This window comes from Crinia signifera, chromosome 6 (assembly GCF_055691185.1).
Source record: "Crinia signifera chromosome 6, ASM5569118v1, whole genome shotgun sequence".
In the NCBI taxonomy this organism is placed as follows: domain Eukaryota; kingdom Metazoa; phylum Chordata; class Amphibia; order Anura; family Myobatrachidae; genus Crinia; species Crinia signifera.
This window is the reverse complement of record NC_139222.1, coordinates 61,209,557-61,224,867: the sequence shown is the minus strand read 5'-3', so window position 1 is coordinate 61,224,867 and position 15,311 is coordinate 61,209,557. Positions and strand designations below refer to the sequence as shown.

The window sequence follows — 15,311 nt, the reverse complement described above, 5'->3', positions numbered from 1 at the left end:
TCAGCTGCCAGCTTCCATCTGTCAATCAAATACAGCAGCCAATCAGAAAGCTGCCCATTGATCAGCAGGCCCTTTATGACATCACAGACAGACCCTCAGAACTATCTGTGCATGTCTAATGGCTGGCTTTCAGTTGGGCGGGTGGGTGGCAGAGGGAGGGGATGTCTGTCTCGTTTCTCCTGAAAATTGCGGTTTTTCTGCATTTACGGGAAAAGTTAAGGTCCGACGCGCAAAAGTGGGGTATCGTAGAAATCACATTTTAAAGAGGCACATTTCTGGCCCCCCAAAAATGGGCATTTTAAATGAGAAATGAGTCCAATTAACAAAATTGGGTGAATAAGTATGTATTTCAGGGGTGAGTTAGCAGGTTATTGGGGAAGTAAGTCCTGATATTTTTGGAGGTTGCAGGGGTCACTAGACCATTCAAAATAGGCAGGCTTTAGCATATGCATTTAGGCCCCGTAGGATGATTTTAGCTAAAAAGTGCCCCAAACACTCAAACGGGCTAGTATCTGGGAAGAAAAAACATGGGAAACATGACTTAGACACCAAATGATACACTGTATGCCATGTTTTCAATTTTTTATGCACAGTGGTTACAGCATGAAGCGAATGCATGTGAAAATACAAAGGTGCATCGCATTAAACAAGTCCAATGAGCATCCCAAAATGGCCGGCCTGCCTGCTTTCATCCATCAATTGTTCTAAATTTTTCATTACCCAATGAGCTGAGGTGGAGTCTTAGCCAGTGGTACCATCAGGGAGGTGTGTAAAGCACTTTAGGCTAGACAGCCAATCAGCTGCTAGCTTCCATCTGTCAATCAAATACAGCAGCCAATCAGAAAGCTGCCCATTGATCAGCAGGCCCTTTATGACATCACAGACAGACCCTCAGAACTATCTGTGCATGTCTAATGGCTGGCTTTCAGTTGGGCGGGTGGGTGGTCAGAGGGAGGGGATGTCTGTCTCGTTTCTCCTGAAAAATGCGGTTTTTCTGCGTTTACGGGAAAAGTTGAGGTTCGACGCGCAAAAGTGGGGTATCGTAGAAATCACCTTTTAAAGACGCACATTTCTGGCCCCCCAAAAATGGGCATTTCAAATGAGAAATGAGTCCAATGAACAAAATAGGGTGAATAAGTATGTATTTCAGGGGTGAGTTAGCAGGTTATTGGGGAAGTAAGTACTGATATTTTTGGGGGTTGCAGGGGCCACTAGACCATTCAAAATAGGCAGGCTTTAGCATATGCAGTTAGGCCCCGTAGGATGATTTTAGCTAAAAAGTGCCCCAAACACTCAAACGGGCTAGTATCTGGGAAGGAAAAACATGGGAAACATGACTTAGACACCAAATGATACACTGTATGCCATGTTTTCAATTTTTTATGCACAGTGGTTACAGCATGAAGCGAATGCATGTGAAAATACAAAGGTGCATTGCATTAAACAAGTCCAATGAGCGTTCCAAAATGGCCGGCCTGCCTGCTTTCATCCATCAATTGTTCTAAATTTTTCATTACCCAATGAGCTGAGGTGGAGTCTTAGCCAGTGGTACCATCAGGGAGGTGTGTAAAGCACTTTAGGCTAGACAGCCAATCAGCTGCCAGCTTCCATCTGTCAATCAAATACAGCAGCCAATCAGAAAGCTGCCCATTGATCAGCAGGCCCTTTATGACATCACAGACAGACCCTCAGAACTATCTGTGCATGTCTAATGGCTGGCTTTCAGTTGGGCGGGTGGGTGGCAGAGGGAGGGGATGTCTGTCTCGTTTCTCCTGAAAATTGCGGTTTTTCTTCGTTTACGGGAAAAGTTGAGGTTCGACGCGCAAAAGTGGGGTATCGTAGAAATCACCTTTTAAAGACGCACATTTCTGGCTCCCCAAAAATAGGCATTTCAAATGAGAAATGAGTCCAATGAACAAAATAGGGTGAATAAGTATGTATTTCAGGGGTGAGTTAGCAGGTTATTGGGGAAGTAAGTCCTGATATTTTTGGAGGTTGCAGGGGCCACTACACCATTCAATATATGCAGGCTTTAGCATATGCAGTTAGGCCCTGTAGGATGATTTTAGCTAAAAAGTGCCCCAAACACTCAAACGGGCTTGTATCTGGGAAGGGAAAATATGGGAAACATGACTTAGACACCAAATGATACACTGTATGCCATGTTTCCAAATTTTTATGCACAGTGGTTACAGCATGAAGCGAATGCATGTGAATATACAAAGGTGCATTGCATTAAACAAGTCCAATGAGCGTTCCAAAATGGCCGGCCTGCCTGCTTTCATCCATCAATTGTTCTAAATTTTTCATTACCCAATGAGCTGAGGTGGAGTCTTAGCCAGTGGTACCATCAGGGAGGTGTGTAAAGCACTTTAGGCTAGACAGCCAATCAGCTGCCAGCTTCCATCTGTCAATCAAATACAGCAGCCAATCAGAAAGCTGCCCATTGATCAGCAGGCCCTTTATGACATCACAGACAGACCCTCAGAACTACAGATGGCGCCGGCCTTATTATTGCCGCCTGGACGCCATGGCGGAGGTTCTGGCGCATCGATATTTTTATGGCGCTGGCGTCCGCCAAGCGACATGGTTGCTCGCCATGTAATACAATCTGCCACCACTGGGTGGCTAATGCTCCATCAAGATACAGTCGGAGTGATTCCTCCATTCGCCGTATTACTATACTGTATGAGAAGCTCGTGCGCGATTAGACGCTCATGCACGATGAGGTGCTCGTGGGAAATGATAAAGTACAGTACAGTACAGTAAAGTAAATTAAAATGAGACACTAGTGAACGTACAATACAGTACAAGTGAGCAAATGGAGGAGGCGCTGAAGTCAAAGTGCCTCCTGCCTTTCCAGAGTTGGACGGTATCGACTTGCGCTAAAATAAAGTACAGTACTACAGTACATGACAGCACTAATCTATGAAAGGACAAACTCAGACAATCCATGAAAGAACTACAGGTATCAGACGCTGGCGGGCCGTCCTCGGGGTTCTCGCAAGGGGGGCGTCTCAGAGGCTGCAGGGGTACTGGTTTTGCCATCACATCCTGCCACGGATTACATGACAGTACAGTAGTCTAGTGGTTAGCTGCGCGGCAAACCAAGCAGGAGGCCCGAGTTCGATTACGGAGGGGAGGGGGTTGTAAGATAATTTTGATGTTTATTTATTTATTTATTCATTTATTCATTCATTTATTTATTTATTTATTTATTTATTTATTTATAAATGCACAGTAATCAATAAAGCTAGCGTAGACCACTAAATGTGTACTGAAGGATTCACAAGCCGAGTCCTGACAGACCAGACTTCACGGAGGTTCAGGCGCATCTGCGGCCGAATCTAGATAGTACACTCGGGAGATTTAGCCGCTAATGCGACTGAACCTCCGCGAGGACCAAGAGTTACAGTATGAGTTGAAGCGTCCAGTGCGAGGTTTGCCGGGGGTGACTGGTTTAAGAAAGCCCTATTTCACACGCTGCAATACTGTATTGTCTCTTGCAAGGAGTAATGAAGTCAAGCGCCTCCTCCCCTCCCCCCAGGGGTGGAGGGGGTCGGCTAATACAGGTCATTACACTTCAACATCTCCTGCAGAGCAAAGAATCCACGAAGGGGCGGGCCGTGCCGTCCTCGGGGTTCTCGCCAGGGGGGCGTCTCAGAGGCTGCAGGGGTACTGGTTTTGCCATCACAACTGCTGCTCCTCCTCCTCCTGCCACGGTTTACATGACCGTGCAGTAGTCTAGTGGTTAGCTGCGCGGCAATCCAAGCAGGAGGCCCGAGTTCGATTACGGAGGGGAGGGTGTTGTAAGATAATTTTGATGTTTATTTATTTATTCATTCATTCATTTATTTATTTATAAATGCACAGTAATCAATAAAGCTAGCGTAGACCACTAAATGTGTACTGAAGGATTCACAAGCCGAGTCCTGACAGACCAGACTTCACGGAGGTTCAGGCGCATCTGCGGCCGAATCTAGATAGTACACTCGGGAGATTTAGCCGCTAATGCGACTGAACCTCCGCGAGGACCAAGAGTTACAGTATGAGTTGAAGCGTCCAGTGCGAGGTTTGCCGGGGGTGACTGGTTTAAGAAAGCCCTATTTCACACGCTGCAATACTGTATTGTCTCTTGCAAGGAGTAATGAAGTCAAGCGCCTCCTCCCCTCCCCCCAGGGGTGGAGGGGGTCGGCTAATACAGGTCATTACACTTCAACATCTCCTGCAGAGCAAAGAATCCACGAAGGGGCGGGCCGTGCCGTCCTCGGGGTTCTCGCCAGGGGGGCGTCTCAGAGGCTGCAGGGGTACTGGTTTTGCCATCACAACTGCTGCTCCTCCTCCTCCTGCCACGGTTTACATGACCGTGCAGTAGTCTAGTGGTTAGCTGCGCGGCAATCCAAGCAGGAGGCCCGAGTTCGATTACGGAGGGGAGGGGGTTGTAAGATAATTTTGATGTTTATTTATTTATTCATTCATTCATTTATTTATTTATAAATGCACAGTAATCAATAAAGCTAGCGTAGACCACTAAATGTGTACTGAAGGATTCACAAGCCGAGTCCTGACAGACCAGACTTCACGGAGGTTCAGGCGCATCTGCGGCCGAATCTAGATAGTACACTCGGGAGATTTAGCCGCTAATGCGACTGAACCTCCGCGAGGACCAAGAGTTACAGTATGAGTTGAAGCGTCCAGTGCGAGGTTTGCCGGGGGTGACTGGTTTAAGAAAGCCCTATTTCACACGCTGCAATACTGTATTGTCTCTTGCAAGGAGTAATGAAGTCAAGCGCCTCCTCCCCTCCCCCCAGGGGTGGAGGGGGTCGGCTAATACAGGTCATTACACTTCAACATCTCCTGCAGAGCAAAGAATCCACGAAGGGGCGGGCCGTGCCAGACGTGCTTCCAGAGCTGGCGGGCCATCCTCAGGGTTTTTTCTATTGGAATACAGTGTGTACAGTATTTTGTAGAATGATATTTAATAAAACTATACAGTACAGTATGTCCTAGCGATTTAGTATCTCCAAACTCTTTTAAATAAAGTTTTGGGCGCATGATGAAAGTCATGTGTCTAGGACCCCCGCGCCGAAATTTTGCGTCACCTGTGCTTTATTGTACTGTATGCTGTGCACCACTGCATTGTACAGTACAATGGCGGAGCGCAGAGAGGGCCCGTACAGCACCCGGGAGCTGAGGCACCTTGTGCGCTGGAGAGACAGGACTCTCTCCAGCAACAAGGAGAAAATGAAGGCCTACAGAAAGACCCGCAGGGCTATCCTTAGGGACACTGGCCGTCAGCGGTCTATCCGCTCCTTAGAGCGGCGCTGGAGTGACCTGGTCAGGAGGGATCCTGAGAGACTTCAGGCCATCAGGCGCTGTAAGCACAGTACTGTACCGAGGGGGGTACAGGGAGGGGGGGTTGGCGGCTCTAGAGAGCACCGTCGATATGGTCTGTGTGGGCCCTGGGCAGCAGACCATATCAACGGCGCACTTTCACAGTACGGGATGCGGTCATAATGTCGAATGACATAATGTCGAATGTCAAAATGTCGACACCACAATGTCAAATGTGTAAAAATGCCCTAAGCATCGCGAGCGAAGCGAGCGATGCGAGGGTCCGATTCACTATGTCAATAGTGTCCATGTCGACACTGTTGACATTTCGGGCCAAAAAAAACCCAAAAGAGCAATTCGACATAACCCCAGTCAACATTATGGCAGTCGACATTTTTGAAATGTCGACATTAACCCATGTCGACATTTTTACACATTTGACATTGTGGTGTCGACATTTTGACATTCGACATTATGTCATTCGACATTTCAATCCACACCCTACAGTACATGTACTGTACAGTACACCATAAACAATTGGGGCTGTGTGTGAATAGGGATCAACAATGCGGTGTACTGTAGGAAGGAAGAGGAGGATGAGGTGGAGCAGCAGGAGGACCAGGAGCCAGGCAGTGAGTACAGTGGTCCGGTGGAGGGGGTGCTTTGTGGGATGCGGAGGTGGGGGTTGGCTGTTGAAGTGGTTGGAAGTGCAGGTGGTTCTGGAGGAACTGAAGATGCCGTTCAGCGAAGGCATTCACTTTGGGGTGCACTGCATTGAGTGTCACGCAGCCTTTGGGCCTTTGCTGGTTGTACAGTACATATGTACACATCCCAGCATGCCACTTTTTGTATACAGTACAGTATGATGGATTGTTAAAACTGTGGCATGGCATGCTGGGTGGGATGTGTACAGTACTTCCACAACAATTGGAGGGCCATGACTTTGACACAACCGTTCTATGGAGTTCTAAAAGTAGAAGGGAATTTACTGTACAGTACAGTACGTTTACAATGTTTTTTTTTTTTTTTTTAATGCAGCATTACTAGGCCACACCCGGGAAGAAGAGGCGGTTCCCCTCGACACCGAGGAGGAAGAGGAGGATGAGGTGGAGCAGCAGGAGGACCAGGAGCCAGGCAGTGAGTACAGTGGTCCGGTGGAGGGGGTGCTTTGTGGGATGCGGAGGTGGGGGTTGGCTGTTGAAGTGGTTGGAAGTGCAGGTGGTTCTGGAGGAACTGAAGATGCCGTTCAGCGAAGGCATTCACTTTGGGGTGCACTGCATTGAGTGTCACGCAGCCTTTGGGCCTTTGCTGGTTGTACAGTACATATGTACACATCCCAGCATGCCACTTTTTGTATACAGTACAGTATGATGGATTGTTAAAACTGTGGCATGGCATGCTGGGTGGGATGTGTACAGTACTTCCACAACAATTGGAGGGCCATGACTTTGACACAACCGTTCTATGGAGTTCTAAAAGTAGAAGGGAATTTACTTTACAGTACAGTACGTTTACAATGTTTTTATTTTTTTTTATTTTTAATGCAGCATCACTAGGCCACACCCGGGTAGAAGAGGCGGTTCCCCTCGACACCGAGGAGGAAGAGGAGGATGAGGTGGAGCAGCAGGAGGACCAGGAGCCAGGCAGTGAGTACAGTGGTCCGGTGGAGGGGGTGCTTTGTGGGATGCGGAGGTGGGGGTTGGCTGTTGAAGTGGTTGGAAGTGCAGGTGGTTCTGGAGGAACTGAAGATGCCGTTCAGCGAAGGCATTCACTTTGGGGTGCACTGCATTGAGTGTCACGCAGCCTTTGGGCCTTTGCTGGTTGTACAGTACATATGTACACATCCCAGCATGCCACTTTTTGTATACAGTACAGTATGATGGATTGTTAAAACTGTGGCATGGCATGCTGGGTGGGATGTGTACAGTACTTCCACAACAATTGGAGGGCCATGACTTTGACACAACCGTTCTATGGAGTTCTAAAAGTAGAAGGGAATTTACTTTACAGTACAGTACGTTTACAATGTTTTTATTTTTTTTTATTTTTAATGCAGCATCACTAGGCCACACCCGGGTAGAAGAGGCGGTTCTCCTCGACACCGAGAAGGAACAGGAGGAGGAGGTGGAGCAGCAGGAGGACCAGGAGCCAGGCAGTGAGTACAGTGGTCCGGTGGAGGGGGTGCTTTGTGGGATGCGGAGGTGGGGGTTGGCTGTTGAAGTGGTTGGAAGTGCAGGTGGTTCTGGAGGAACTGAAGATGCCGTTCAGCGAAGGCATTCACTTTGGGGTGCACTGCATTGAGTGTCACGCAGCCTTTGGGCCTTTGCTGGTTGTACAGTACATATGTACACATCCCAGCATGCCACTTTTTGTATACAGTACAGTATGATGGATTGTTAAAACTGTGGCATGGCATGCTGGGTGGGATGTGTACAGTACTTCCACAACAATTGGAGGGCCATGACTTTGACACAACCGTTCTATGGAGTTCTAAAAGTAGAAGGGAATTTACTTTACAGTACAGTACGTTTACAATGTTTTTATTTTTTTTTATTTTTAATGCAGCATCACTAGGCCACACCCGGGTAGAAGAGGCGGTTCTCCTCGACACCGAGAAGGAACAGGAGGAGGAGGTGGAGCAGCAGGAGGACCAGGAGCCAGGCAGTGAGTACAGTGGTCCGGTGGAGGGGGTGCTTTGTGGGATGCGGAGGTGGGGGTTGGCTGTTGAAGTGGTTGGAAGTGCAGGTGGTTCTGGAGGAACTGACAATGCCTTTGGTGTAGGACTTCACTTTGGGGGGGCTCTGCGCTGGGTGTCACGCAGACTTTGGGCCTTGCCTGTTTGTACAGTACACTACTGTAGGTGGGTGGTGCCCGCTTGGAGATGGTGTGTAGACATTTCAATCTACACCATTAGGACCTTCTTCTATGGAGTTGTACTGTACAGTACATGTTCAGTACAGTACCTGTAAGTAGGCAAATGATGTTTTTTTTCCTGTACTACTGTATTTTCCTTTCTCCACTCAGACATCATTGAGGTGGAGGCCATGGAGCTGGAGGAAGATGAGGAGGAGGACGATGAAAGTGGTAAGAATTACTGTAGTACTGCACTGTAACCAGAGGTGTAAAAGTGATGGGCAACTGGTTTCCAATGGTAGAGGGAACTGAGTTCCGCCTCTGACACAGTCCTGAACAGTAATTCCAATAGAAAAGCCTGTCCCACCCACCAGCTTCTTCTTTTGGCATGGCATGCTTTATTTTATGGCATACTGTACAGTACAGTACGACCACCACCGTTGAAGTGAAGAAGGGCCACTAAGTGGAACAGGTTCTGTACATGCTGTATTGTAATGCTCACTTTTTCTCCCACTACAGTGCCAATCGTCCATGGGGGCCCAAGACACCAACTGCGGATAAGCCAGCACAGGCCAGGATCAGACTCGCAGGGGCCTGGCCCGGGTCCCGGCCCCAATTATAGAGGTACAGTTACAGTACAGTATGTCAGTGGTTGGGATTGCTTTTGTAGAATAATAATACAGTACAGTACAGTACTTACCGTACAGTACACTATAGTAACGTTAACATTTTACTTCCCCACCACAGAACAACAACAGAGGGCTCAGCGGCTCAGGGCGCTTGAGGCGGTGCGGGTGCTGATGCACCAGTTCATTGATTTCATTTTCCAATTTTTAGTTCGTTTAATTTAATTGTTATTCTGGCGTTGTTTCTTTTTTTTTCATACTGTATTTATAAATATTTTATTGTTACTCCAATGTATCCTTGTCTTTTTTCCAGCGTGAGACGATACTGTACAGTAACTTATTGTATGCTACTGCAAATACTGAATACTGTAGTAAACACTTTTATTGACAGCAGATGGATGATATGGCATACAGTACAATCAGTGGGGAAAAGGTAGCAAGGTACAGTACAGTACAGAATAGAAAAAAAAAAAAAATCACACACAGATTATTTTTTTTTTTTTATTTGTTTGGGGTGGGGGTTCAGCAAGACACACACATACAGTAAAACAGACTGTCTACAGTACAGTACATTGCACCGAATCAACATTTTTCTACTTGTTATCCACATGTACAGTACAGTAAAATACTTTTATTGACAACAGATGGATAATATGGCATACAGTACAATCAGAGGGGACAAGGTACAGTTCAGTAGCAAGGTGCAGGACAGAATAATAAACAAAAGGTACTGTACAGCAGTGGTGCAGGTAGAATTTTTTTCTTGGTGGTACAGTACTCATGGGCTCTACCAAATACTGTATGGGTGTGGCCATGTGTCATGAGTGTTCGTGGTCACACAAAGCTAGAAGAGTGACTAAGGGCCTTATTCGAATTTACTCTTTCTGACAAAATTCTTCTTAGATGGACAAAACCATGTGCACTGCAGGTGGGGTAGATTTTACTATTGCAGAGAGAATTAGATTTGGGTGGGGTTTTACTGTACTGTACTTCAAAGTACAGTACAGTAAGCTCTATATTGCAGTGTAACAATAAAGCAGTCAGTATTTTTCCTGCACAGAAACAAAATACTGTAACTCACCCAAATCTAATTCTCTCTGCTCATTATACTGTACATCTGCCCCACCTGCAGTTTTGTCCATCTAAGAAGAATTGTGACAGAAAGAGTGAATGCGAATAAGGCCCTAAATGACAATAGTGGCGTGGCATCAGGAGACAGGGAATGAGAAGCAGGAAATGACTGGGGGTCGGTTGGCTCTTGCTTGGCGGAGAGCTGGGCAGATTGTGCTTACAATTGTGGAGCCTGCTCTTCATGCTATCGCCACTGCAGATGCCTGTCAGTGTGACAGGCTAAATCAGCAGTAGCGGTAGCTACGCCAATCATAACGCTGAGTGGGCGGGCTGCGGATGTATTATATTTAGACTTAAATTAAAAATAGAATTGACAGTGGGTCAGGGAGTAAGTGGTACTGCGTACCTGCAACATACTGTATTTCTTACAGGTACTGTACAGTACTCTGTACCACACCGTACCCCCTTGCTTGCAACACTGCTGTACAGTACTGTAACATCACACACACAACTTTTATTTTTATTATACAGTATTTTGGGGTGGGGGTTCATAGAGAAACACACAGAAAACAGACTGATTAAGTACTTCTATACTATTTTAATACAGTACTACATACCACTGGGTTGTCCATTTATTTTGACTATAACAGGCAATACTTTATATAGATGATTTATGCAATTATTACAAATGTCCGGTGTCAGCACTTCTTGCCAAAATTTACGGATCCCATCCAACAGCTGCTGTTTTGTTGTCGGCTTCGCAGTGTTCCTGATGTAATACTTCATTTGAGCCCATACCAATTCAATTGGATTCATGTCCGGGGATCTAAAGTAAACAGTATGATACAATAAAGGTATTTCAATAATGTTTCTTTTAGAACAGAAAAGCATACAATCTTGATAAAACCATAAAAGTACAGTACAATATTAAAGCAATACTCACTCTGGTGGTGTGCGTTCCCAATTGATGCCTTTCTCTTCCATGAATTTTGCAGAGGCAGAGTGTTTAGGATCATTGTCCTGGAATAGTCTATGATGCGATGGGAAACGTTTCCGCACATATGGCACCATACATCCCTCTACTATTCTTTCTTGAAAGAATTGTTTATCCATGATCCCTAGAGAAAAAAGCAGTATTGTTTATTAATAACCACTGCATTCAATTTTAATTATTGTAGTGTACAGTATAGTACATTATTTCTTACAAACACAGACAACGCATGGTACTGTATACTGTACTATACTGTACCTTCGAACATTAACAATGGGCCAGCTCCCAATCGTGATATGGCTCCCCATACGTGGACTTTCAGTGGATGCTTTGGCCGTGGCTTCAATGAGATATGGTCCTTCTTACGGAATGACATTCGCGAGAACCTCTCGAGTGCAACTGAGGATTCATCGGTGAAAAGGACATCCTGAAAAGTTTCACCGCTCTCAATCCAACGACGTGCCTGTTCCACTCTCTTCTCTTTGTTGACATCTCTAACCATGGGAGTTATCCTGTCAACAGCACAAAAATATACAGGTAATTTAATACAGTACTGTATTATAGACATCATTAAACAACCGTGCAGTACTGTATGCAAATAATGTAGGTATTAACCACTTGAGTGGTACTGTACTGAATGCCTGGAGATTTTCCGGATTCAGCTGTGCTGGTGCAGTGGGCTGTCCCGGAAAATCTCAAGGCATGCCACTATACAGTAGGTGTACGCCAGTGGTGTCCTTGTGTGCACCACTGGTGCAGCACCTCCAGTCAATTCCCCCACCCCTCCCCCACTGCCGGGTATGGTTGGTGCGGCTTGTGGGGGCTGGCGAGTGCTCAGGCCGAGTCCTCCAGAGCTGCCACGAAAATCCCTCATCATGACGCCATTGTCACTATGAGGAACAGTAGCATCAAGCTCTGCCGCCGCTGCCCTGGTACTGTAGGTTTGTACAGCAAAACCCACCACTCAAGGGGTTAATGTGAAATGGCGCGCATTACTGCTCTATACAAAACTCTTACTGTACTGTACCTTGTAGCACAATATTTCCATCCCATTTTCCGACGCATTTTTCGAATGCTGGTGAGTGATATGTCAAAATCATACTCTGTTTTGAAGATGTTTTTAATTTGTCGAGCAGAGATTTCATCATTCTCACGAGTTATTTTCTCCACAATTTTTTCAGCTCTCCTACAGTGCACACAGTAAATAAGAGTTAATGTACAGTACAGTACAAGGCAATGACTGAAACGTTTCATGTTCTATATTACTGTAGTACAGCAAAGGTTAATACTACTGGACATACTGTACAGTACAGTAGTTTATACAGTACCAGTTTAACAAACAATACAGTACAGTACATTACAGGTAATTTACTACACAACACTGATCTTACCAAGAGCACTTTGGAGCAAATATTTCCTTTCTGGCCGTTGTTCTCTCGAAAGCATGATAGCGCACTGTTTGTAAAGTGACTACAATCCCACTTTCCCTCAGCCAAGCCTGGATCTCTTTGGTAGTTTTATTTTCTTTTTTCATGTTTGCAATTATTTTGCTCATCGCCTTGTTGATCTTAACTGGCATTTTGGACAGCTGTACTAGAGACTTCCCTGTATGAAGAGAAGACAGTACATTTAGAAATACAGTACATGGACTTTTTCGCAATACAAATTACTATAGTACATTTACATTAAACATTTTTTTTTAAAAATGTTACAGTACCTTTACCCCCCCCCCTCCCCCCCCAAAAAAAAAAACAACGTTGGTGGTAATAATTGACAATGATGTACTGTACAGCACTCAGTTGCTAATGCGTCAACTTCTCGTTAGCTCGAGCGTCTCATTAGCTCAAGCGTCCCAGGCTCCGGGGAGGAGGGGTCGGTGTGCTATACGGGCAAGCGTCGGTCGCTCGATATACCGCCAAACGCCTAGGGGCCTCGTGGAAGCGGGGGGGGAGGGAACACTGGGAGAGGTTTGGGAAAGGTTGGAAGCACAGAGAAAGGACGGGGAAACCAGGGCCGTGCGACAGGGAGCGGGCATACAGTAGCCCCGGGGAGGAGGGGCAGCGTCGCTCGAGAGCGCTCGAGGCAGTTTCGCTCGGAGGCAGGGTTACACAAAATGGCCGCCAAATGTCTACGGGCCTCGTGGAAGCGGGGGGGAGGGAACACTGGGAGAGGCTGGAAGCATGGCTGCACGGAGAAAAGACGGGGAAAGCAGGGCAGAGCGACGTGGAGCGGATACCGTCGTTGCTGCTCGAGCGTCTCATTAGCTCGAGCGTCCCATTAGCTCGAGCGTCCCATTAGCTCGAGCGTCCCAGGCTCCGGGGAGGAGGGGTCGGTGTGCTATACGGGCAAGCGTCGGTCGCTCGATATACCGCCAAACGCCTAGGGGCCTCGTGGAAGCGGGGGGGGGGAGGTTTGGGAAAGGTTGGAAGCACAGAGAAAGGACGGGGAAACCAGGGCCGTGCGACGGGGAGCGGGCATACAGTAGCCCCGGGGAGGAGGGGCAGCGTCGCTCGAGGCAGTTTCGCTCGGAGGCAGGGTTACACAAAATGGCCGCCAAATGTCTACGGGCCTCGTGGAAGCGGGGGGGAGGGAACACTGGGAGAGGTTTGGGAAAGGTTGGAAGCACAGAGAAAGGACGGGGAAACCAGGGCCGTGCGACGGGGAGCGGGCATACAGTAGCCCCGGGGAGGAGGGGCAGCGTCGCTCGAGAGCGCTCGAGGCAGTTTCGCTCGGAGGCAGGGTTACACAAAATGGCCGCCAAATGTCTACGGGCCTCGTGGAAGCGGGGGGGAGGGAACACTGGGAGAGGCTGGAAGCATGGCTGCACGGAGAAAAGACGGGGAAAGCAGGGCAGAGCGACGTGGAGCGGATACCGTCGTTGCTGCTCGAGCGTCTCATTAGCTCGAGCGTCCCATTAGCTCGAGCGTCCCATTAGCTCGAGCGTCCCATTAGCTCGAGCGTCCCAGGCTCCGGGGAGGAGGGGTCGGTGTGCTATACGGGCAAGCGTCGGTCGCTCGATATACCGCCAAACGCCTAGGGGCCTCGTGGAAGCGGGGGGGGGAGGGAACACTGGGAGAGGTTTGGGAAAGGTTGGAAGCACAGAGAAAGGACGGGGAAACCAGGGCCGTGCGACGGGGAGCGGGCATACAGTAGCCCCGGGGAGGAGGGGCAGCGTCGCTCGAGGCAGTTTCGCTCGGAGGCAGGGTTACACAAAATGGCCGCCAAATGTCTACGGGCCTCGTGGAAGCGGGGGGGAGGGAACACTGGGAGAGGTTTGGGAAAGGTTGGAAGCACAGAGAAAGGACGGGGAAACCAGGGCCGTGCGACGGGGAGCGGGCATACAGTAGCCCCGGGGAGGAGGGGCAGCGTCGCTCGAGAGCGCTCGAGGCAGTTTCGCTCGGAGGCAGGGTTACACAAAATGGCCGCCAAATGTCTACGGGCCTCGTGGAAGCGGGGGGGAGGGAACACTGGGAGAGGTTTGGGAAAGGTTGGAAGCACAGAGAAAGGACGGGGAAACCAGGGCTGTGCGACGGGGAGCGGGCATACAGTAGCCCCGGGGAGGAGGGGCAGCGTCGCTCGAGAGCGCTCGAGGCAGTTTCGCTCGGAGGCAGGGTTACACAAAATGGCCGCCAAATGTCTACGGGCCTCGTGGAAGCGGGGGGGAGGGAACACTGGGAGAGGTTGGAAGCATGGCTGCACGGAGAAAAGACGGGGAAAGCAGGGCCGAGCGACGGGGAGCGGATACCGTCGTTGCTGCTCGAGCGTCTCATTAGCTCGAGCGTCTCATTAGCTCGAGCGTCCCAGGCTCCGGGGAGGAGGGGTCGGTGTGCTATACGGGCAAGCGTCGGTCGCTCGATATACCGCCAAACGCCTAGGGGCCTCGTGGAAGCGGGGGGGGGGGGAGGGAACACTGGGTGCAATGAGCGTTTACATACAGAATACAGTTTAAAAATAAGGTATATTTATATCGAAATACTGATAGAAAAAGATTTACCGTTCAGGAACTTTTGCTAGTAGCACTTGAAACCAGCCGAGTTCCGTGAGGCCAGCAAAGATTTCAAATGCAAGCAGAAGTACAGGAACGGTATCAGGAAACTTCAAGAAGTCTTGAGAGGAGAGGAGCCGAACAGCAAGTCTGCTTACGAGGAAACAGGTTTGCCGAGTGGTAGCTGGAGTGCCTGGGGACGCCCTTTTTATGTGAAACAAACAAAAGGTTTTTCCCGCCCAAGATCCAGACCCTGAGATTGGTCTCTGCAGATATGTTTGGGGCGTGAACAATTTCCATAATCCAATCACAGGACCTGCTTTGGGCGTGGAAAAAACCTTTTGTTTGTTTCACATAAAACGGGTGTCCCCAGGCACTCCAGCTACCACTCGGCAAACCTGTTTCCTCGTAAGCAGACTTGCTGTTCGGCTCCTCTCCTCTCAAGACTTCT

The 15,311-nt window shown here is 48.3% G+C and overlaps 1 protein-coding gene across 1 annotated transcript in view; it reads left to right on the top strand.

Moving 5' to 3' along the window:
* LOC146009599 (uncharacterized) overlaps window positions 1-9,104 on the top strand; it is a 186,029-nt gene extending 176,925 nt beyond the window's left edge. The window contains exons 2-6 of the mRNA XM_083150048.1: window positions 7,391-7,489; window positions 7,900-7,998; window positions 8,359-8,418; window positions 8,707-8,811; window positions 8,935-9,104. Of these exons, the coding sequence (XP_083006174.1) occupies window positions 7,391-7,489; window positions 7,900-7,998; window positions 8,359-8,418; window positions 8,707-8,811; window positions 8,935-9,038 (467 nt within the window). The 3' untranslated portion in view covers window positions 9,039-9,104. The remainder of the gene's footprint in view (window positions 1-7,390; window positions 7,490-7,899; window positions 7,999-8,358; window positions 8,419-8,706; window positions 8,812-8,934) is intronic.
* Window positions 9,105-15,311: the final 6,207 nt, after the last annotated feature.